The sequence below is a fragment of the Culex quinquefasciatus genome, chromosome 2 (genome assembly GCF_015732765.1).
Source record: "Culex quinquefasciatus strain JHB chromosome 2, VPISU_Cqui_1.0_pri_paternal, whole genome shotgun sequence".
Lineage (NCBI taxonomy): Eukaryota > Metazoa > Arthropoda > Insecta > Diptera > Culicidae > Culex > Culex quinquefasciatus.
Genome location: NC_051862.1, coordinates 175,577,552 through 175,600,555, shown reverse-complemented (window position 1 = coordinate 175,600,555; position 23,004 = coordinate 175,577,552). Strand labels below are relative to the sequence as shown.

Genomic DNA, 23,004 nt, shown 5'->3' with positions numbered 1-23,004 from the left:
GTCTAAAAAATGTTTTGTCTAAAAAAATATCAAACAAAAATAAAGCCTTATTTTTTCTATCATGGAAAAGTGAATTGAAAATTCATTTATTACCATTTACAATTTACTGCATTTTTATTTCTGTTGTAGTGTTAAAGTGTTCTCTTATCTGCCTTCATAGTTCGAACCAATAAAATTTCAAATTACTTTTTTAAACTTTGGATAATCAAGTCTGGACTCTATTTGTAACGCACTCAGTAAAATTATTAGTTTCAAGGAGTTTTAAGAATTCGCTTTTTATTACTTTTGAAATTTGACTCAATTTTTTGCCTGGATATAATATTTAAAAAAATACTCTGATTTGTTAGAAGCCCTGAGCCCCTAAATTTATTTATTTTAACATTCAAACTGATAAAAAAATATCACCAAAAAAGAACTCGTTTTCAATTGTTTTTGCTCGCCAACACCTTAGCTCAGCAACAAACTAACGACGATCATCACAACAACAACACGGACCCGAAGACAGGAAAATTGGCGACTCGTGAGCTTTCGTGCTCGGGCACTGCACCCCTTCTTGCTCCTCGTGGGCCGAAGCAGCGCGTGTGGGGCTCTCGCGTCGCTCGTTTAATCTATATAAGTAGGATAGAACGAACGATCGACCTGGCTATTTACTTGTCTCCGGTGAAAAGTGACGGACGTGTCCAAACTGGGTCTGTGGAGTGAAAACCTAATTTGAGAAGCACGTGGCTGTGAAAAGCACGACAACGAGGGTGAAGAGAAAGAAGAGAGTGCACGTGTTTGCAAAAAAAAAACTTTGATTGACTTTGGAGTTGGAAACAGTGCGTTTCGTTTCGTTTCGAAGAGACAGGTGGAGTTGCAGCAGCAGCAGCAGTTTGCAAAATGAACTTTATTTTTCTGGTAAATGAGTGATTTTTATCTGCTTTGTTTTGGTTGTGTGGTTTTTATTCGCGAAGATGCAACGGTGGCCAAAAAGTGATCGAAATGAAATTGATGATCGTGGAGAGTGTTTGGAACAGCAACCGCATGTTACGTTTATGTGAATGATTATGAACTTAACGATCTGGGACGTATGATATCATTGGTTGCTGGAGAAGATGTTTGAACGATTGAGAGTTCGTTTTTTTGGCACAGAAATTGTGCAATAAGCATGCGTTAGCTGTAGGGTTTTTGTTACTGCGATGATGAAGTTGTTGATGAATATGATTGCAATTCGAAGTTTATTTATCTTGAGTTGGTATGAATTGTGTGAAGTGAGTTAAATCGTGTTGCATCCGGAGCACATCAATTAAAGAAATTTTACATTGGTTAACAAATATTGCTGAAAATAAAATCTTTGGTTTAAGAATTTAACAATCAATTATATATTTAGAATACAGTTCAAAATATTTTTAATATATATTTTTGGTTTTGCTAATTTAAACAAAAAGTAAGCCTAATTGTTTTTTTGCTTAGGCTGTGTCATATTGTTTTTTGGAAATTTTCAAATTTGTTAAAGACATCACATCGATCAGAAAGATAAAAATATCGAATATCGAATATCTGTAGAAAATTGCAATAACGCATTGGTATCTTGGATTTAAAACTCCTAAATAACTTTACCGTAGTTTAAGGGCCATAGTTAAGCTCAACAATCAAAAACAAGACATTGAAACAATTTTTTTTCGTGATTCGATTATCCGAAGTAAAAATTTTCCGAAGTTTTCAAATTATCGAGCCTGAGTCACGCTAAGCACTTAAAAATATTTAAACATGGTTTTCCAAAATTTTAGAGGGTGATCAATGTTACCCCTAATATTTTTAAAATCTTGAGAAACATGAGAAAATCATCTATACTTTTGATTTTCTGTAAGTTACAAAAAATTTAAATAAAAAGTTGTGTTCAGAATATAACAAATCATGTACCGTAAACTGGGGTCAATCGGGACACATGGGGCGAATTGGGACAGCAGTTTTAACCATGTTGTGCACAATATTTTGATTTTCCTGGTTGGTTTCGGTTAGAACAGACTCAGGCCAACAAAATGTGTACATTAATTCAATCAGAACAGGCATTTTCCGGTCCCATTTGGGCCCCCAAACAACCCCCCAAAATTTGGGAGCGATTGGGTTTGACCCGTGGGTCTCGTGGCGCAGGGGTAGCGGCTTCGGCTGCCGATCCCGATGATGCTATGAGACGCGGGTTCGATTCCCGCCTTATCCACTGAGCTTCTATCGGATGGTGAAGTAAAACGTCGGTCCCGGTTTCTCCTGTCTCGTCAGAGGCGCTGGAGCAGAAATCCCACGTTAGAGGAAGGCCATGCCCCGGGGGGCGTAGTGCCAATAGTTTCGTTTTTTGGGTTTGACCCGGCTTTCCGCAAAGCGATTCAAATTTGTATAGAAATTTGTATGGGAAAACCCTCTTTTTTACATTTTAATTTTTATCATTTTCATTTTTCACTCAATTTAAAAACTAACACCGTAGAAGTATAGCCCTGAATGTCCTCTAAAACATTCCCGAAGAAAGTATGGTCCTATCTTGCTTCTGGAAAAAGATACAGAGTTTTTAAAAGAGGCATTTCAAAATAAGTGCTGAAAATTATATTTCTTGCCAACACTGCCAGTACTTCGGTAGATATTTCGAAATTTTATTTTTTAACATAATAAGGAAGTTACATAGCAAAATGGTGTCTTAGGAAAAGTTGTTGTATATGAATGTGGCTTTTATTTAAAACTATTGACATGCAGGGTGACACACCTACAGGGTGTCAACCAAGCCCTAACTTCTACTAGTGACCTTTTAAAGCGTTGGTGTCTTAGGAAAAGTTGTTAAGCTACTTATTCGAAGAAATTTTGACATGGTTGGAAGACAGGGTGGCACATCTACAGGGTGTCAACCCATTTCTCGTTTCTATTTAAGACCATTTTTACCACTGTAAAGTGGGCGAAAAAGGGCACAAATCGCAAATTAGGCCTGCCACGCAAAAGGAGGCTGAACAAAAATTCGTCAAAAGTCATTTTTTCACGTAAAATTTTCTTGGGAATCGATTGCACATTATAAAAACACGGTAAGAAGGTTAAGATGCTATTTTGGCAACTTTCTGATAAGTTATATTTTTTCTGTAAATTGCTCTATAAAATAAAAGCTGAATAATGGATTTTTTCTGTAGAAATGTTCAGGACATTTGAGTAATATCTACAAAATCGGCCGATTTGGCTCAAACTTTGTGGAGGCTTTTTAAAGTTGCCATTTTGTGTTATTGGTTCACCCATAGAAATATCCATACAATTTTGGCAGCTGTTCATACAAAAATGGTACGTAAATATTAAAAAATCTGTAACTTTTCAAGATTTTTTTTATTGACAGATAAGACACCAAGTCTTGGGCAAAGCTGTAGATTGATGTAGACTATTCCGAAAAAATAGAAACATGGACAAAAATTGGTGATTTTTTTAAATTAACTTTTTTTTAACAAAAAATCTGATTCTCAAAATCCGTATTTTTTAATCTTTGATTTTTTTTATGTTTTAGGTGACAAAACACCGCATGTTTTAAGCCATTCAGAAGGCACTTAAAATTTGTTACCTAATTTTTTTTATGTAAAATTAAATTTGCAAGATCAGAAACTGTTTTTAATCATACGCAATCGATTCCCCAGGAAATTTTTGTGAAAATTTTACTTTTACGTTATTTTGTTCCTTTTGGCTTCATCCATAAAGTACGTCACGCTAAAATCAGCCAAAATTTACCCCCCCTCCCCCCCTTTGTCACACTTTTCCTATACTTATAACATGCAATGTCACACTTGCTCAGACCCCCTCCCCCTAGAGTGTGACATACTTTATGGATGACGCCTTTGCGATTTGTGCCCTTTTTCGCCCACTTTACAGAGATCAAAAAGGTATTAAATAGAAACGAGAAATGGGTTGACACCCTGTAGATGTGCCACCCTGTCTTCCAACCATGTCAAAATTTCTTCGAATAAGTAGCTTAACAACTTTTCCTAAGACACCAACGCTTTAAAAGGTGACTAGTAGAAGTTAGGGCTTGGTTGACACCCTGTAGGTGTGTCACCCTGCATGTCAATAGTTTTAAATAAAAGCTACATTCATATACAACAACTTTTCCTAAGACACCATTTTGCTATGTAACTTCCTTATTATGTTAAAAAATAAAATTTCGAAATATCTACCGAAGTACTGGCAGTGTTGGCAAGAAATATAATTTTCAGCACTTATTTTGAAATGCCTCTTTTAAAAACTCTGTATCTTTTTCCAGAAGCAAGATAGGACCATACTTTCTTCGGGAATGTTTTAGAGGACATTCAGGGCTATACTTCTACGGTGTTAGTTTTTAAATTGAGTGAAAAATGAAAATGATAAAAATTAAAATGTAAAAAAGAGGGTTTTCCCATACAAATTTCTATACAAATTTGAATCGCTTTGCGGAAAGCCGAGTCAAACCCAATCGCTCCCAAATTTTGGGGGGTTGTTTGGGGGCCCAAATGGGACCGGAAAATGCCTGTTCTGAAAAATCGATCATGTCGAGCCACCCTAGTGTACATCCAATTCCAAATTTAAAAGCTTTAAGTGCTCTAAAAACTGCTGTCCCTATTCAGACTGTAGTCCCGATTCACCCCAGATTACGGTATGAAAAAAAAAACATTAAATAGTCATATTTCGACTAAAATTGAGCATGTTAAAAAAATCCAATAATTTCTGTTAACAAAACATTTGAAAAATGGTTCAAACCGCAGTAAGTCATCTTCAACAATGCGAAAGGAATCCATGTACGAAAAGCTAACCAATAAATTAAACTCAGGGCTTGTTCAAGTGACTGTAAACAATCAGGAATCAAGTCGTTCTAAAGGCACTTTTCAAAACAATTGATCTTAAAAATAGTAGGACGGTAGTTTTTACATCAAGTGTGAAGGGTTTTGTAGTTGGTTAGTTTATCAAATAATTCATACAATATTTTGAATGATTTTTAACTGTTTTACATTCATATGAAAATAAAGAAAAGTATCTCTTAGAGGTTTTTAGCCGCACATTGAATCCAAACATTTTTTAAATGGTTTCATTGTATTCTACATAGAGTTTGAGTTAATTTTGCATAATTTTCTAGCACATAGGCGTCATCCATAAAGTATGTCACGCTCTAGGGGGGGGAGTTGGGTCTGAGCAAGTGTGACATTGCGTGTTATAAGTATAGGAAAAGCGTGACAAAGGGGGGGGGGGGTTAAATTTTGGCTGATTTTAGCGTGACGTACTTTATGGATGAAGCCATAGCATATTTCTACCCACCCTACTTATTTAACGGTTCCAAATTCTGGTGGTGACATTCTTCGCTAATTTGGATAGATATCAGCCGGATTTTTCTGCAACTAAATAAGTCAATCAATAGTAATAATTAAATATAAAATATCCCTTTGAGGAACACATACACAGAACAAAAAAATGATGATAATATTCAATAGAAAGTGGTGACAGATTTTGTGTCGAAAAAAAATTGTGATATTATTTATATCAGAAAACTAACTTAATCCACCTAAGTGGTTGGTGCCTTCCTCACTCTTTACCAACTATTGCTGATTCGATTGGTTTGGACACAAATTTCATCTAGTTTTTCTTATTTGAATCCGCCAAAAAAAGTGCATAAATATCACTTATGTGGTCATAACTCGAGACAGGGTTGCCAGATTTTCAACGTTTTGGACTCGTTGGAAAGGTCTTGTGATTACCTAACCAACGATGTATAACATGACGATATTTGAATCGATTTCCAGGGACTTATCCAACATCCGGATAAATGCAAAAACACATTTTTATACATAACTTCTGATCGAAACTGTATAAAAATCAATAGGTACGTATAGGACCTTAAACCAAATCAAATGCAACTGGTTTGACCAAAATCGATTCAGCCAGTGCTGAGAAAACTCAGTGAGAATTTTGGTCACATACACACAGACATTTGTTCAATTTTCGATTCTGAGTCGATAGGTATTCATGAAGGTGGGTCTACGAGCTTTCTATGAAAAGTTAATTTTTAGTTCAGGATTATAGCCTTACCTGAGTGAGGAAGGCAAAATGATGAATTTTCATCAGTTTCTGGTGAATATTCATCAGGTTCACATTTTTACACATTTTTAAAGTAATATTCTGCCGTTCTACGCATAATTGTCCAATGTTCAAAAAAGAGCAACTGAGAAAAACGCGATTGCAATTTTTTCAATCGATTTCTGTGTTTCTACGCATAATTGTCCCGTGGGTCCCTATTCGCCCTATATGTCCCCAACCACCCGGTTAAAATTTTATCACCCTTACATGTAATACTCTTGCTATACAACAGGTAAACAAGGTACAATACGACGTAAAAGTAATGATTTTGTGATAGAAAATACTTCGTGGGACAAATATGCGTAGAAGTTCAACGATGGGACAAACAGATTTGGTGTTGTTTTTGATGAGTTTCCAAACAAAGTACTAGATTTTATGTGTTTTTCTGAAAGTATACGTCAAACTAAACTTAAAAATGATAAAAGGTCAGAAACGTCAAAAAATTACATGGGACAATTATGCGTAGAACGGCTCTCAAAAAAGAGGTAATATTCAACCTACCAAATTTACAACATTCCAAAATTCAATTTTTTTTTTGCTGTGTAGCTGAACTTTAAAAAATAACTGTTTGGCAAATTGTCGAGGACTTAGAAAGTTATCGTGGCTATATCAATAAATTACCAAAAAAATCAACTTTGAGTTTTCAAAATGTTTATGTTATAGTTATTCAAATGAAAATAAAACCAAAACTATAAGTAATAAGCAAACAATAGGGACTTTTTGGGGTTAAATTCATTAGATACGCAAAATTACGTTTAGAAGCTTGATTGTTTTGCCTATATCCGGATGTCCGAGGTCCCAGCTCAAATTTAATACTTTTGAAACAAATAAGAATTTGATTGGTTCAGGACAAAAGTTCTGAGAAAATTTATAATAAAATACAAATTCGCACTTGTTAGATCCGTCAATGGCTAACCTTTTCGAAGGTTATCCACCAGATAAGAAACTTGTTTTATCAAAGCTGTAGAGGAAACACGGCGATGCTGCTCTTGAATAATAATTAATTTTAGGAGGATGAGCGGAAGCAGGCAAACTTGGTCAAGAACCGGCTGATGCTTTATTGAAGCTTGTCGCAAACACGTTTTTACGCAGTTGATGATATTTACAAACAATCGTCCGTGGACAAGCTCGTGATAGGCAACATAAAAGGTTTTACGATTTATGGTGCGAAATGGTTAAAAGATTTATTGCGTTGGCAATTTGGCACCTCGAATAAATTAACATGGTTTCATTTATTTCTGTCCCTCTAGTTGGCGCTATGCCTGTCATGCGCCGTCCTTCAGTCGGGCGCGAGCCCAATGAAGATCAGCAAACCCAAGGCGCTGATCACGAGCCGTTCGGACACGGTTGATTTGACCGTTCCGCCCGTAAAGGAACCTGCTGCGGCAGAAGCTGCCGCCACGCCAGTTGCCTCCGCCAAACAACCCGCCAAGCCGCACTACCTGATCCACGTGGTCCCGAAGGAGCAGGACGAGTTCGAACGTCTGATGGATTTTTTCGCAGTTGGGGAGATCGCTTCGCCAAGCGGGTCAGCAGCATCTCCCCAAACCAACTCATACGGTTCCTATGAGCCCCGACAGGACGATCTGACGGAACCGCTGCTGCCGCCGCCGGTCGAGCAGTCCGAGCCGGATTACTACGCCGAGAAGCCAAAGAAGAGCAAGGGCAAGAAGTACGTGCCGAACCAGAAGCTGGTGAACATCAAGAGCGCCGAGAACATCGAGAAGATCGAGAACGAAAAGTCGCGGCTGAACAACCCGCATGCTGGTGAGATCGACGAGGCGTACTTCCTGGACGGACTTGATCTGGACAAGCTGCTTGCTTCGGCCTGGTTGACGGCCGCGGATGCCGATGCGGAAGCTACCTCGGGCAGGTCGCGCGAGCTGCACGCCGAGGAGCTGAACACCGGGGAGTTCTTCCCGAGCCAGCAGCGACGAATGGACGAGAACACCCGGAGGTTGCCGAACGAACACGAAGGTGCCCGAGTTGATTATCAGTTGCACGGCCACAAAGGGCCGGACAGTTATGCGTTTGGATATGACACGGGTAGCGGGTAAATCTGGGCTGGTTTGACTAATGGCACGTTTGTGGTGGCTTGGTGGCAATGATATCTGTTTCTGTGTGTGTTTGTGACGTGTTTGGGACATCTCTAATATCATTTTTGTTTCATTTTTAGGAAGAATCGGCAGTTTCACGTAGAGGAGCGTGACGATCACGGAAACGTGCGAGGTCGCTACGGATACTTTATGAAGAGTGGAAAGTTCCGAACTGTAAGCTACAGTTCGTCTCCCGAGAAGGGCTTTCGGATCGAGAGCTAAGAGTGTGCAATTTTTCTAGTTATTTATTGTTATTGTACAAATTTTTAATAAAAAGAAATAAAATTTCTCCAACCAACGTGTACGTACTTTTTACTTACGTAGCTGCTTGCTAAGGCTGTAGTATTGCTTTTCGACATCGTCCAGCAGTCCGGACGCCCCAAAACGGAACAGTTCCGGGGTAAGCCACTGCTCTCCCAGAGTTTCCTTTATCATAATCATCCAAGCCACGGCGTCTTTGACCGTACGAACCCCACCCGCAGGTTTCAAACCAATCTTCTTACCGGTCAACCTATAAAACTCCTGAATGGCACGAATCATAACCAACCCAACTGGTAGAGTTGCATTTACAGCTTCCTTCCCCGTAGAAGTTTTAATAAAGTCAGACCCCGCCATCATCGCTACCATCGACGCCTTGTACACATTCACCATGGTTCCGCACTCCCCAATGCCGAGAATGGTCTTCAGATGTGCCTTATCACCGCAAGCTTCACGCATCTTGACGATCTCCTCGTACAGCTGGTTCCACTTGCCGTTCAGCACCAGGCTACGATCAACTACGATATCAATCTCGGTCGCTCCTTGCTCGATGGCGTACGTGATCTCCGCCAGTCGCGAGTGCAGCGGATACTGTCCCGACGGGAATCCGGTGGCCACTGGGAATTAAATTAGGATGAGTTTCTTTACTCCCAATCATTCCCAATCACCTACCAGCAGCAATCTGAATCTGATCCAGCCGCTTCAACGCCCCCAGCGCTCTGTACGCATCACCAACCCGGCTCGGGTACACGCACACCGCCGCCGTATGCACCTGGCCATAGTCCTTGGGCTCTGCCAGTCGTTCGGGAAACGGATAGGCCGCCCTAAAGCACAGCCGCTCAACGTTCGCTCGCGTATCGTCGCCGCTCAGCGTCGTCAAATCGGTCAGGCTTAGCGCCTTGAGTGTCCAGTGGAGCAGCTGAGCCGGCGATTGTCGCTTGATAAGTGTCGATGTCAGCAGGTCAACCGAGCGTTCCACGCTGCGTAGATTGACGTACACCTTTTCCAGCGGAATGGGGTCTTGGGAGGATAGATGGGATGATTAGTTGGTTGATTTGTCTAGTTTCGAGGAGATCAAGACTTACCGAAAGGAATCACATTGTTAACAATCATGTTTGAGTTTGAGGTAGATTAGGTGTACTTAAAAGGAATGCTTAGTAACGTTGATTAAAGTGTTCAACGCAGTGCAATTGATAACAAGATGCTACGGCTACAACTAGAGAGACAATTTAGAGAGAAATAAAAACAGCATACGTTTGGCGTCATCCATAAAGTATGTCACGCTCTAGGGGGAGAGGGGGGGTCTGAGCAAGTGTGACATTGCGTATTATAACTATAGGAAAAGCGTGACAAAGGGGGGGAGGGGGGGTAAATTTTGGCTGATTTTAGCGTGACGTACTTTATGGATGAAGCCTTTCAGTGGTGCCAGCTCAATTTTATTCAGCAAACAGTTTTGTGAAAAAAAAAACAAAATGGAACGAGGGGTATACTTTCAGAGTTTGTACTGATTCCAATAGGAATTAATCTTGAAATATTTCACACTTACGCCTTCCCCAGTGAGTTTTTTAGTGTTCATTTCAAAATGGGTTTAAGATTTTTACAACCATTCTATTTGCAATTCAACGTGATCGTGTTATCCTGTCGCACGTCGATTTTGAGCCAAATTGAGTTAAGAAGGCCATTTTGTGCAACTTTCAATTTTGACCTTCACAGAAATTCGATTTCAATGTTTAGATTATCCAATAAAAACCCGAAAAAACTCTTCATATGGAAAAAGTTTCGATCTAATCGTGCTATCTTGACACACCCTGAAAATAGCTGTAAGTGCGACCACTGACCATAGGGATTTTAGTCAGAACGCGTTTGACACACACTTACATGCCCGACTACTGTATTGCTTATTGCGAGATAAAATCACGTTTCTCCTTCGCTGTGAGTGACAGGAGATTAATGCCGCCTAACTACCGCAGAGTAAAAATCAACAAGTTGAACTGAAATTCTGTGTTGATTTGGCTGTCAACTTGGTTTGTTTTGAATATTTTCCAAAAAGTCAGCTGAAAACTCAAGGCAACCTTTGACAACAGCCAAAAATTTGTTCTGCGGTTGTCATGCGGCTGTCATGCGACCATTATCTTGCGGTCGTATCACCGCGCGTGAACTCTAATTATTGACGCCCGCAATAATAAACATTTGTAATTATAACTCGGGACACCGGCAATTAAATTCAACCAAACTTTGGAACAATGCACAAAATGGTCAGTCAAACAATACCGTTGTTGTTATTGTTTACATTGCGTGCTCTCGTTTTTGTTTATTCTAGGTCAAACATTAAAACTTGTTTTTTACGAAACGTCAAAAAGCGATGTGCGACAAGTTAGCACGACAACGTCGAATTGTTGATTGTATGTAATGAATTACTGGGCCAACAGAAGTGGATTTTTTTAGGTCAACAGTTCATTACATTTATTTTCAACTTCTGGGGTTGGTCTCGGTTCCTGGCTGAAGCCTGGATTAATCTCTGCTCTCCTCCTGGGATTAAACGGTTCCTATTTAGTATCTGCCACCACTGTTGAAAAGATGGAAAATTTGCTCCACCATGGCTGGAGGAGTTTTATGACGCTCAAGGAGCTATTACACTACGCCAAACAAACAAACAAACTCACACTTTTTGACAGTTTGCCTGCTTTGTTTGTTTGCCTGGATTTGTTTGTTTGCCTGGATTTGTTTGTACACACGTCAACCTGCATACAGTTTGCCTTGTTTACACGAATTAAGCTCTTTTGGAGCATTTTCGGTCGGTTAACGACCGTCGTAGAATGAATGATGATTTCTCCAGCGAAATTTTCTGGATAAATTATTGTGATTACGACGTAAGAAGTGCTGAAAGATATCAAAAAGATTGACAATGGCTTTTCTATGAAAAATATATAAAATTCTGCTTCGCTTCAAGCACTGGCTGTGCTTTTATTTAATACTTCTCTCTTTACATTTCCTAAAATTTGAAATAAATATATTTACAGGACACTTAACTAACTAGTATTCGCGATCTTCTAAAAACACGACAACCAAAGCGTATCGCGTAAAGCATTGTTTTCGCTTCTATCCTAAACAAACAAACTCTTTGTGCAGCAGCTTCGATTAAGTACCAGCCCCTCAGAGACTTAGCGATGCTTCTCCCACAGCGACCAATATTCCGCGGATTGCATCTCGGCCAGCCGCGACACGGTTCGCTCGAAGGCGAACGCCTCCTCGTCACCGGTGAAGATGTTCGAGCTCGCATCCTGCGAATCCTTGGTGATCTTGAGGTCGTCCATCAACGTCCGGTGCTCGTCCGAGGTGTGAATGTCGTCGGGCTTTTCGTTGGAAAAGAGGAACTTGTACGGGACGTCCGAGGAGACGACTAGCTGGAATGGAAATTTGTAGGGCTTATCTACGTTGATTTCAAGTTCATGGATTAGTGACACCTACCCGAACCCGGCTGTCGTACAGCGTGTCAATCAGCGTGATGAAGCGTCGTGTTTGCGATTTGAGTTTCAAGTTCAACTGTGGAATATCCCTTATCAGTACGGTGTGGAAAAATTGCGTGATTTGAAGGTAGTCCGACGCTCCGAGCGGCTGCAAGTTTACAAATACGGTAGAGAGTTGGGGAGAATGTCACATGGTACAAGTAGTGCTTACTCTATCACACAGCTCGTCGAATGTGCTGTCCAAAACTTGTCCGCAGGTCTTGGCGAATGATATGTTACGACCAAAATGGGTGAACGTCTTTGGTCGAATCAAGTCGTTTTCTTGAGAACACAACACCTTGAAAAGCTTATCCATCGCTCCGTCGGCATCTACTTCAGATTTGCTGAAACATTTCAAGATATCCTCATATAACTTTGAAAATTAAAAACTTCCCAAATCAAATCCTACACAAAATAGTGCATTCCTTCGCCCTTCAGGGTCGCCGTCCGGTAGTCCACCCCACTGCTCAGCGTAACCACGTTACAGTGGCTCTTCAGCACCCCAATAAACGGCACAAAGTTCGACCGCTGTAGCCCGTTCTTGTACAGGTCGTCGGGGGCTCGATTGCTCGTTGCTACCACGATTACGCCGCTATCAAACAGATACGTAAACAGCCGCTTGAGAATCATCGCGTCCGCAATGTCGGTGACCTAAAAAAAAGGTTCAGCTTATCAGTTTGGGGCTCGTCAACCCAGTCCGCAAATCAGCATTACCTGAAACTCGTCGAAACAAATCAGCCACGAGTCGGCGGTGATGATCTCCGCCACCGGTTTGATCGGATCGAAGGGTTGAGGTTTGGTGCTGGTGACGTCGCGCACCTGCTTCGACTTGATCTCGTGGATCTTGGTGTGGACGTCCGTCATGAACGAGTTGAAGTGGACGCGCCGCTTGCGGTTTATCTGAAAATGGTGAAAAATAGAAACTCTTAATTAAATATACATTAAAACATAGGACAATGAAAACAGGCAAGACAACACGGAAAAAATGATTGAAGTTGTTTTTTAAACGTTCGTTTTCTTAAAAGTTTGAATAAATACAAGAATTGTAACAAGAAAGACTTTATGTGATTTTGATTGAAATTCATTAACCCTCAAAAAAAGGGAAATAAAGTTTTTGATCTTTCCCATTCAACAAAATGCCATTCTACTTAAAAGCCCATTTCCTTTAATGTTATTCCCGAGAAATGTATTCTTCAGAATTCCATTCTTTAGAAATGCTTATTATTTTTGGTTTTTTTAATTAAATTTTTATGTTGTATCCTTCTTTTTGGTGTCTTCAAATTTTAAAGGGAAGTTTGTCTCTAAGAAAATCATATTCTCGAAAAAAATATGCCCTGCTTTTTGATATGTACCTTCAAATATTGTTAAAAATAAAGATGAATCTCTAGGAATTTCAGAATATTCGGAAAAATTAATCATTCTTATAAATAATATCTTTCAAGACTACTTGTTCACAAATCCACATTGTTTGGTTTGAATTCTCAAGCAAAAACTTGAACTTAAAGTCGAAATGCCTCATTTCTTTCAGTAAAACAACGATGAACATTTCTGGGAAATTATTTATTCCCGGGAATGTGATCTGTTAAATAATCCATTTGGAGAATATGGAATGGAAAAAATTGTTTAAAATCGTCAATTTAAAAATGTCTCTAACTAAGACAAAATTCAAAAAGCATTTGAAAGTGTTTTAAAAATGAAGTGTAAAATATCCCAATTGGTTGAATTTTAAGTAAATCATAGTTATTTAGTGCAAAATAGTACATTTTCAAACTCAACTCGGATAGAAATCCTGTACACAAACCTGGTAACTCTATGTACCGTCAGTGGGGGTGACATTGGGTCTGGGGGGTGAGATTGGGTCAAAGTATTTTTTTACGGATTTTAAAATTTCATAAGTACTTCTCAATGAAACTAAATTCTGTTAAAAGGGTTTTGCTAGGGACATCTTGAGATGACTTTTCTGAAAAAATCTCGTTCCTAGAACAAATCCTGTCATCTTAGCAGCTGTCTAAAGTTGAGGTACGTTTTTGGCCAAAAATGACCTCTCGAAAAATCAACTTTTTAATTTTGTTGTTGGAATTGATCAAAAAGTACCCAAATGTTTGAAAATCTCTACTTCAAATATTTTAGCATATCAATACGATTCCCTCGAACAAGAAACACTGTTGGATGACTTGTTTTTACTATATCTTTGTATTTGAGCATAATTTTAGTTTCATTTGACCCAATGTCACCCCCTCAAAGGGGTGCGATTGGGTCAATTTTCAAACGATTGCCATTTAAGGTAGAGTCCATCAAATTACACCATATTTTGGGAAAATGTTAGTAAACTATCTAAGAACAATTCTAGATTAAATTTTCAAAACAACCTATCCCTCATGGGTTTCCTATGCAGATAGGGCCTTTTGAAAATTTAATCGAGAATTCTACGATAAAAGATTTTCGATGTTATTCAAATTGTTTTTGTTACTAAGAAATTACGAGAGGTGTATCGTTTTTTGACCCATAGTCACCCCCACTGACGGTAGTCAAAACAATTCAATGATTTATGGAGAACCATTACATTTCGTTTTGTGGCGATATTTTCATGAAATTTGAGTTTCTAAGCCAATTTTGCGAGAGAAACATTTAAACCTAGCTCACGATATGGAAGTGTTGCCACTAGGATATGTGACTTGGTCTTGTAATGTTCAAGAATAAAATAAAACAAATAAAAGTGAATTGACCTTCGATTTCCGGGGCGAGACCAAAATAAAAATGAATTCTATTGATTTAAGGGCATAGAAAGAACAGAAACGATTATTAACAAATATTGTGAAATTCATTTTTGAGATGTGGAATCAAATACGTTTTAATCAGCGTGTAATTATTTAGATAAAACTTTTAGTTTTTTTTAGAATAAAATATAACAATTAACTTTCGATTTCTTCGATTGTTATGTACAGAATGATTGCGCGAAAAACTCAAAACCAGCATTGCTCACTGCCGCGTACCGTAAATCTCTGTTTACGTCACGCGTCCACACGGCATTCACACAATTTTGCCCGCACTTGACTCCACGCGTCACACCCCCTTGCCCCTTCCGACACCCACCCAACCCAACTCACCTCACAGCAGTCGTAGAACATGTCCATCAGCATGGTTTTGCCGCCACCCACACTGCCGTAAATGTACAGTCCCTTGGGCGCCTCGACCTTTTCCGCCTTGAAGCCGAACCACTTCCCGATTCCGCCGGTGGGCTTCGGGGGCTCGTAGCCCTGAATACTGTCGTACACCTTCTGCAGCGCCTCAGTGATCTGGTTCTGGTGCGGATCGGGTCGAATCTCGCCCCTACTCAGCTTATCCTGCAGCAATTCTAGGGGCGTTCTTCGGTTGGGTGGCGTTGGACTGCTGCTGCTGCTGCTACTGTTGCTTCTGGAAGGTTGGTTCAGCACGCCAGCTACCGCACAGGAACATCCTTGGCGAAGGGCAACTACACCCGCGGCGGGAATCCTCGTCAGGAACAGCATCCTTTTGGTTCGCGAAATTCCACTCCAACTGGGTCAAGTTTGCACATATTATGTAAAGCACGAAAAAGAAAAGTAGCAGCTACTACAACACTAATCGCGACATTGGTGTGACGGTGTCGATAGCCTTCCGGACTGAACACAGCGCTCGAAGCTGAACGGGGTCGTACCTGGCGACTAAGCAGCTGACCGTAGAACGGGCAGACTAGCTGAACGATACAGTTGCGAGCGAAGGGGTGTGTGCCAGTGAGAGGAGAGCAAACGTCATTGCCAAAAGGAGAGCTTTACAATCACATGGCGAGCCGGGGGGTTGCCCGATGGGTGGTTACTGTGATTGACCGTGTGTCAAAAAAATCTAACGTTCTTCTGAAAATCTTAAAATTTTAAGTTTTATGATCAACCATTCAACATCAAAACTTTGGAAATTTACGACCATTGACCGTCCCCTCGAAGGACCACGTTGCCGTTAGTTGAAATACTCGCCACTAGGGTGACGCCAAAAGCACGTGAGGAATAAGAGTACTGTTGTGTGTGTGCTACAAGCGAGCGTCGAGACGGTCTAGTCTAGCGTTGAGTTGATGTCGTCTGCGCGTGGTTATCTGGGTTATCTTGGTTAATCTAAATAGTTATTGAATTTTAATTATTTTGAATAATACTATTTAAAAATAATCTAATCAAATTATCCAGATTTTTAAGCAAAAATGGCATTCGAATGGTGAACGCCCGAAATGTCAAAATAACGCAGTGGTACCAACAGTATTAAACAAGTGTGACACGGCATGACAGCCATACTTTTCTTTCTAATGTTGGTGCTACTGCGCGATTTTGACATTTCGGGCGTTCACCATTCGAACGCCATCTTCGCTTAAAAACCTGTATACGATACGCACACATGATATGATTCATAACAGAAATTCTCCAAAATTTCGTCCATCGATACTTGGTGGTTTGGTGTGTTGTTTGTACTTATGGCATGGAGGCGGCTCCTACACCTGGAATGACTTAAGAGGCAGTATTTGTAGATTCTGCTCGGTTTGTTCTAGAGGTCGTATCGAGGTGCTCCGATTTGGATGAAACTTTCAGGGTTTGTTTGTCTATACATGAGATGAACTCATGCCAAATATGAGCCCTCTACGACTAAGGGAAGTGGGGTAAAACGGGCATTGAAGTTTGTGGTCCAAAAAACATGAAAAATCTTAAAATTGCTCGCATTTCTGTAAAACTTCATCAATTTCAACTCTCTTAGATGCATTCAAATGGTATTTTGAAGCCCTTCAAAATGTGCTATAGACATCCAGGATTAGTTTGACTTTTTCTCATAGCTTTTGCAAATTACTGTTAAAAATGGATTTTTGTAAAACCTTAATAACTTTCTGCAACAGCCTCCAACACCCATACTTCCATAGGTCAAAAGTTAGGGAATTACATGGACTATAAGCCTACGGTATTAACTTTTTGGCCAATCGCAGTTTTTCTCATAGTTTTACGATTTTTCTATAACAAACATTTTACAACGTTAGTTTTTGCCCTGTGGGCCTCCATAGCGGCACTTTTTGGTCTCAATTTTGACATATTCGGAATCCTCAGGAAATTTTACATTAGATTGAAGTGTTGAAATTTTGAATTTGATTAAGAAAATAATTAAATAAAACATTTCTGAAAAAAAGTTAGATTTTTCATACCCTGTGTTCAATACGTCAAATGCTGTATCAAGTAGGCGGATACCTGTTTTACCCATAATCCGACAAAATGGTAAATAATATTTTAATTAATTCTAAATGGCATTTTTTCCAATCAAATTTACATTTCCAATACTTCTAACTTACGTGAAATTGTCCGAGGATTTCGAATATGACAAAATTGAGACCAAAAAGTGCCGTCTTCTTGGCCTACAGGGCAAAAACTAACGTTGTAAAATGTTTGTTATAGAAAAATCGTAAAACTATGAGAAAAACTGCGATTGGCCAAAAAGTTAATACCGTAGGCTTATAGTCCATGTAATTCCCTAACTTTTAACCTATGGGAGTATTGGTGTTGGAGACTGTTGCAAAAAGTTTTTAAGGTTTTACAAAAATCCATTTTTAACAGTAATTTGCAAAAGCTAAGAGAAAAAGTCAAACCAATCCTGGATGTCTATAGCACATTTTGAAGGGCTTCAAAAATCCATTCGAATGCATTTAAGAGAGTTGGAATTGATGAAGTTTTACGGAAATGCGAGCAATTTTAAGATTTTTCATGTTTTTTGGACCTCAAACTTCAATGCCCGTTTTACCCCACTTCCCTTTGTCGTAGAGGGCTCATATTTGGCATGAGTTCATCTCATGTATAGAGCATTCTACGTGCGTATGTATTGCGTGTACGTACACGAAAAAGATTGAGGTTAAATTTTGTACCGGACAGCAAAGCAAATGGTGTGCTAGTGTGCGTGAGAGCGGGCTTAGATAACTCTATAGACAAACAAACCCTGAAAGTTTCATCCAAATTGGAGCACCTCGATACGACCTGTTTCACATCGGTGAAAAACTCGCTCTTAACGGCCTAACAACCAAGGCCGGGACCAACATTTTACTTCCTCATCCGATGGAAGGTTGGAGCAGATGGGAATCGAACCCAGAATCATCCGCTTACAAAGCGGACAGCGTAACCATTCGGCCACCCACTTTATTTCAAAAGTTACAGATTTCGAAAATTGACGTACCGTAAACCGGAGTGACTTTGATAGGATTTCAATTTATTTTTGGAATATTTTCCAACTGGTAAGGTTTTTCTCAAGATTGTTATTGTTAAATTATGTACTAGGGTAGGCCACACAAAGTGCATGTTCAATTAAAAAAAAAGTTTATTCAATAATGTTTAGAAAAATAGTTACGTAAAACATTCTAAGTTTAAATTCCGGGGTGACTTAAGTCAATGTTTTTATTCCCGACAAAATCAGATTTAAGGTGTTCAAACATTATTTTTACGTCAAATGTACTAGTGATCCCAAGTAACAAGCAAGATGCTTCAACTTCTTAGCAGGTTTTATAAAAGATTTAAAATTTGCTACTCGGTTTTGTAAAGGTCTTGAACAAAACTTTAAAGATTTACGATAGAAATATCTTTAAATTATCTTCAAGAGTTCTTCAGAAGCATGGTCCATAGTTTTATGCCACACTTCGTTTTTTGACTTGAAGTTATCCCAGAGAGGTTATTTTTAAGACCATTTTACATCGCCAAAACTGCCTTAAAACTCAACTAAAACTTCTTCGTTTAATGAAAGCATAATTCAAGAGTCTTCGAACTTGATCTGTCAAATCTCTAAATATTCATACAGTCAGTCAGTTTAGTGGCAAGAACCGATCAACAAAGTTCAAAAACCCGGGAATCACGTAAACTATTTCGATAATTACTGGATCCAGCGTGGACGTAACGATTAGCACCTTCGGCAAGGTCTACGTGTGATCAAGTGCAAGCCAAATTCGCCATTTAGCATGCATGGCCAAAATGATGTTGTCTTCCGGCACGTCGAGTAACACGCAAATCATCATTATGGCCGCCGCTCCCGTGACTACGGAGGAGTCCATCAGAACCAGAAGTCTTTCGCAAGACGCAAAGTTTCGGTTCGCTAATTCGTCTGGGTGTGGATCTTGCTGATAAGGATGTGATTGAGAAAAGCACTGACGGCCTGTTTCATAACCTCTACGACACGCAGAATCGGCACGACGCATCCGTTTGTCTTGTTAAGGAACGTCAGGGTATATTTGAGGACCAGGACCAGAATCAGGCGTTTCGAGATTGGAAAAATTGTTTCGCAGAGTGCAAGTGTTTTATGTTGGTTTCGTGTTGGTTACTGCGACTAAAAATGTTCGTTATTTGAACATTATTTTCTTCCTGTGATTTATTTGACTTTAATAAACAAATAAAATGATTTGAAAAATAATCGACACCATTGTTTTAATCCAACGACAAAGAAGCATTTCCAAAAATCTTTTTCGGATCTACCTCCTGCAAACAAATATATGCATGCGCTACGGTCGTATCACTACGCGTTTTACTCTGCGATAAAACCGCATTAAAGCATAATGCAGTCTATATGTTTTTGCTTAATCTTGAACAAGAGCTTCTCAAGAAACATAGCTCTAATAACTGCTTTGAGTAAGAGAGAATAGATTTGATGAGATCAGCCATATTAGCATGAAAAAATAACGGCCAAAAACGGAAGCCATGTTGATTTTTCTGCTGATGTAGAAATAATTGTTCCATTAAAAATTACAAATCATAGTAATTTTGAAAGATTCACACCTTCGATGCATATTTTTTCGAGGCATCTAAGAAAATTGATCAGTCAAATTTTTATGGCAAAAATTTTACGATAAAAATTACTACGTAAAGTCACAGTTATATTTATTTGGTTATTATAATATAATTATCGGTGTAAGCTCAAGTTCATCGGCCATTTGTGAATTAATTTCGAAAAGATTTAATGGATTTCACGAAATAAATTTCAGAACTGGTTTTTCTTCGACAAATCTTTTTTATCATCAACGAGAGCAAACAAATTTAAGTATACTTTATTACAGTCTTGAAGAGCTCTTCTATGATGTTATAAATTGTTGAAGCTTGAGAATAAGTTTTAGAATAGCAATAAAGAGCATTTGCAGAGTATTGTAAAAATCAACGTCAAAGTTGCTTAGTTTTAAATCACTCCGCATAAACGCTCTTGATAACCTCCTAAAATGGTCCACTTTGCTCTTAACTCAGGTTTAATGCTGATTTATTGTTGTTCTGGAGGTAGATTGGCTTTATGATCATTTTTGGCTAAGATAACTTGAATCTATCTTCAAGAAAGTTCAAAAACTTAAATTGTTACTTGGGATGGTTGCCGATATAATTTTCAAGACAAAAAAACAATATTTTTACTTAGTTAACCAACTTTTTTAGCTTTTTAACAAAATACATATACATTTTAGGTAAAATTGCTTAATAGTTGGAATTTTGGCTAAAATTTGTTAAATATAGTTCATGAAAATATTGATTTAAATTGCATTTCATAATTGATTATAACCACGAGTCACAATTTTTCACAATTTATATGAAATTTGTTTAACTGAAATTTCCTATAAATTTGGAGATTTTTTTTAAATTATGTTTCAAAAACACACATTATTTATTATTTACAAACTTATTTTACCTTCTCCTAGTGTAAAATTATCCAAAGAATCCGAAAATGCATTCCGTTTTCCGATTCAAAATCATGTTCATTGAGAAAATCATGACACTTTTAGAAGTTTGAAATATTGCCTTTCTTAAACATTTTCTTAATTATAGTTAACTAACTTTTTAAACTTTTCAAAATTTTATGAAAAGTTCTTCTTGAGGTACTTTGAGCACTTCTCTACCACGGTCAGTTTGATCCCAAACCATTCCATACGTATTAAATTTGTGCTCTTCATTATGCGGAAAAATCTCAAACCTATCAAAGTCACCCCGGCTATCAAAGTCACCCCGTTTTACGGTACCATTTTTTAAATGAACAGCTGCCAAAATTGTATGGAGCCTTGTATTTGTGAACAAATGTCACAAAATTGTTTCTTTGGTTTAAAGAAGGCCCAAAAAAAAAGGTTGAAATCAGCCAATTTTTTTGAATAACTACCTCCGTTGAGAATAGATGTATGAGGATCAATAAAGAAAATGTCTGAGCTAGCCTTTGAATGCTCCGTTCTGCCAAGCCGGCTGGCTTGCATGCTACATCTGCCTTAAGTATGATTTTTTGTAAAAAAAAATGTTTTTTTTTCAATAGTGCCCAAGTTTGAAGATATTTTTCCTAAAAGTTTAAAAATTTGCAATAAATATTATACGTTTTATCTCAGAAATTTTGAAGATAACACTGATCCGATTGTTAATGTCAAAAAGACATATTTGTGAAATGTTTTGATCTTTCCGATGAACTATTTACAAAATTCAAAATGATTATCATTTGAAACGGTTTTATTTTACATGTTACTTTTTTTTTTGTTATTTATGCAACTCAGTTATAATAAAAAAATATCAAATAGTGGTTAAAAGTTCGTTATTTAACATTTTCAATAATTCTGAAAAGTTGAACGATTCGCAACGTCGTCACTGGCCTTTTAAACCTGTGTCAGTCAAACATTCAATTAATCACAAATTACTGGTTCAAAATCCTGGTGAATTGACGTCCCGCATAAACGAGAACCTTAAAAAAACTTTGTGTTAAATGGTTTTCTCACCATTTCAGAGATCGTAACCACAATTTGAAAAATGGTAGGAAAACTTTAAAAATACCATATCGGAAATGGTACCCTACCATTTTTCATAAAGTTCGACCATCTGAATTGAGGGTGGTTAGCAACGGTAACCTTAAAAATCCCCGAACAACGTTTCGTCAAATTACCATTTGTGTAATGGTAAAAATAAAGTAAATTTTCGCGAAAAAGCGACCTTTTTCTCTCGGTTTTTACTGTTTAAGAAATGGTTTTTAAATATTATTTTAAGGTTTTTCTTACAATTTTTAACCTTGCGTCTACTATTTTAGAAAGGGTTTGTAAATGGTTTTTAGGGTTTTTCTTGCTATTTTTACCTAGCGCTACTATTTTGGAAATAGTTTTTATATGGTTATTTAAGGTTAATTCTACATTTTTTCCAGTTTCACTATTTCAGAAATAGTTTTCAAATGGTAAATTAAAGTTTATCATACAAATTTACTACTTTTTGAGAAATAGTTTTAAAATGGTTTTGAAAAGTTGTTCTTACATTTTTACCTACCTATTTTTTACAGAATTGTTCACTTTTTGACGGACTTTAGCGGCTTGAATTCTAGTTGAATGTCGATTCTGTTTAGTTGATCATACTGCCAAAATCGTCCAAACCTGAAAAAGTAAGAAAAACAAATCACAAAGTATCTAGTAGTGTAAGATTCAAATATCATGTACTTATCTGACGATTCAGATGATTTTCTTGATTGATGCCAGTCGTGCGTTCGCTTGGTCGCATCCTCTGCGCAACAAATGTTTGTCGGTCGGCTGCCGCCAAGATCTCTTTTGATTGCCGATCGAATCCACCAGTACCAGCTATTCCGTTTTTTCAAGTTCTCCACTGCTCTGAAATGATTAACAACAAAAATGTAAGCGAAGTATCTGGTAAATCAAATAATTTGTTTGAAAATCATACCTGCGCTTAAAACGTAAACAACAACCAGCCGCACAAACGTTTCAGTTCAGACTGTTTTTGCCTGCCTGCGCTTGCCTGCAACGAGAGCAGGTAACGATCGTAGCGAGAGTAGAGAAATGAGCGTAGCGAGAGGAGAGAAACGAGAGAGCGAGTAAGGCAGAGTATTGTGCGTTAAATCCAAAATTTATTATTATTATTATTAACTAATTAAATATAAGATAAGGAATGAAACATAAAAAAACATGAGATATTTAAAATTATTTGAGAATCGTCAACGGCACTCGAAGGAAGGCAAAGCGCATTAAAAGAAATCAACATTTTCGAGCCTTTTTGTTCTTGTGCTTCTTCATTTGTTTTCTTTCTGGTGGGAAT

The 23,004-nt window shown here is 38.2% G+C and overlaps 3 protein-coding genes across 3 annotated transcripts; 1 reads left to right on the top strand and 2 right to left on the bottom strand.

The window, feature by feature from the left end:
• The first annotated feature begins 646 nt into the window (after window positions 1-646).
• LOC6042112 lies at window positions 647-8,490 on the top strand. The gene is made up of 3 exons (XM_038256646.1): window positions 647-897; window positions 7,347-8,149; window positions 8,273-8,490. The coding sequence occupies exons 1-3, from the start codon at window positions 880-882 to the stop codon at window positions 8,412-8,414; spliced, it is 963 nt and encodes a 320-aa protein (XP_038112574.1). The 5' UTR covers window positions 647-879; the 3' UTR covers window positions 8,415-8,490.
• Window positions 8,424-9,698, bottom strand: LOC6042111 (deoxyribose-phosphate aldolase). Its single transcript, XM_001851209.2, has 3 exons — window positions 9,536-9,698; window positions 9,123-9,470; window positions 8,424-9,067 (listed from the first exon to the last, which is right to left on the bottom strand). The coding sequence occupies exons 1-3, from the start codon at window positions 9,561-9,563 to the stop codon at window positions 8,505-8,507; spliced, it is 939 nt and encodes a 312-aa protein (XP_001851261.2). The 5' UTR covers window positions 9,564-9,698; the 3' UTR covers window positions 8,424-8,504.
• Window positions 9,699-11,389: 1,691 nt separating this feature from the next.
• Window positions 11,390-15,695, bottom strand: LOC6042110 (putative ATPase N2B). The gene is made up of 6 exons (XM_001851208.2): window positions 15,064-15,695; window positions 12,671-12,856; window positions 12,366-12,607; window positions 12,129-12,300; window positions 11,919-12,065; window positions 11,390-11,854 (listed from the first exon to the last, which is right to left on the bottom strand). Exons 1-6 carry the CDS (start codon window positions 15,463-15,465, stop codon window positions 11,612-11,614), a joined length of 1,392 nt encoding a protein of 463 aa, XP_001851260.2. The 5' UTR covers window positions 15,466-15,695; the 3' UTR covers window positions 11,390-11,611.
• Window positions 15,696-23,004: the final 7,309 nt, after the last annotated feature.

What these genes read in the sequence shown, in the direction of transcription:
- LOC6042110 (XM_001851208.2), bottom strand. Translation starts at nt 15,465, where the DNA reads ATGCTGTTCCTGACGAGGATTCCCGCCGCGGGTGTAGTTGCCCTTCGC. An exon ending in TCGACGAGCTGTGTGATAGA is followed by an intron (nt 12,066 to 12,128) that starts GTAAGCACTACT and finishes GTAAACTTGCAG; the next exon opens with CCGCTCGGAGCGTCGGACTA. An exon ending in TGTACGACAGCCGGGTTCGG is followed by an intron (nt 11,855 to 11,918) that starts GTAGGTGTCACT and finishes TTTCCATTCCAG; the next exon opens with CTAGTCGTCTCCTCGGACGT.
- LOC6042112 (XM_038256646.1), top strand. An exon ending in GGATATGACACGGGTAGCGG is followed by an intron (nt 8,150 to 8,272) that starts GTAAATCTGGGC and finishes TTTCATTTTTAG; the next exon opens with GAAGAATCGGCAGTTTCACG.
- LOC6042111 (XM_001851209.2), bottom strand. Translation starts at nt 9,563, where the DNA reads ATGATTGTTAACAATGTGATTCCTTTCG. An exon ending in TAACAATGTGATTCCTTTCG is followed by an intron (nt 9,471 to 9,535) that starts GTAAGTCTTGAT and finishes TATCCTCCCAAG; the next exon opens with ACCCCATTCCGCTGGAAAAG. An exon ending in TCAGATTCAGATTGCTGCTG is followed by an intron (nt 9,068 to 9,122) that starts GTAGGTGATTGG and finishes TTTAATTCCCAG; the next exon opens with TGGCCACCGGATTCCCGTCG.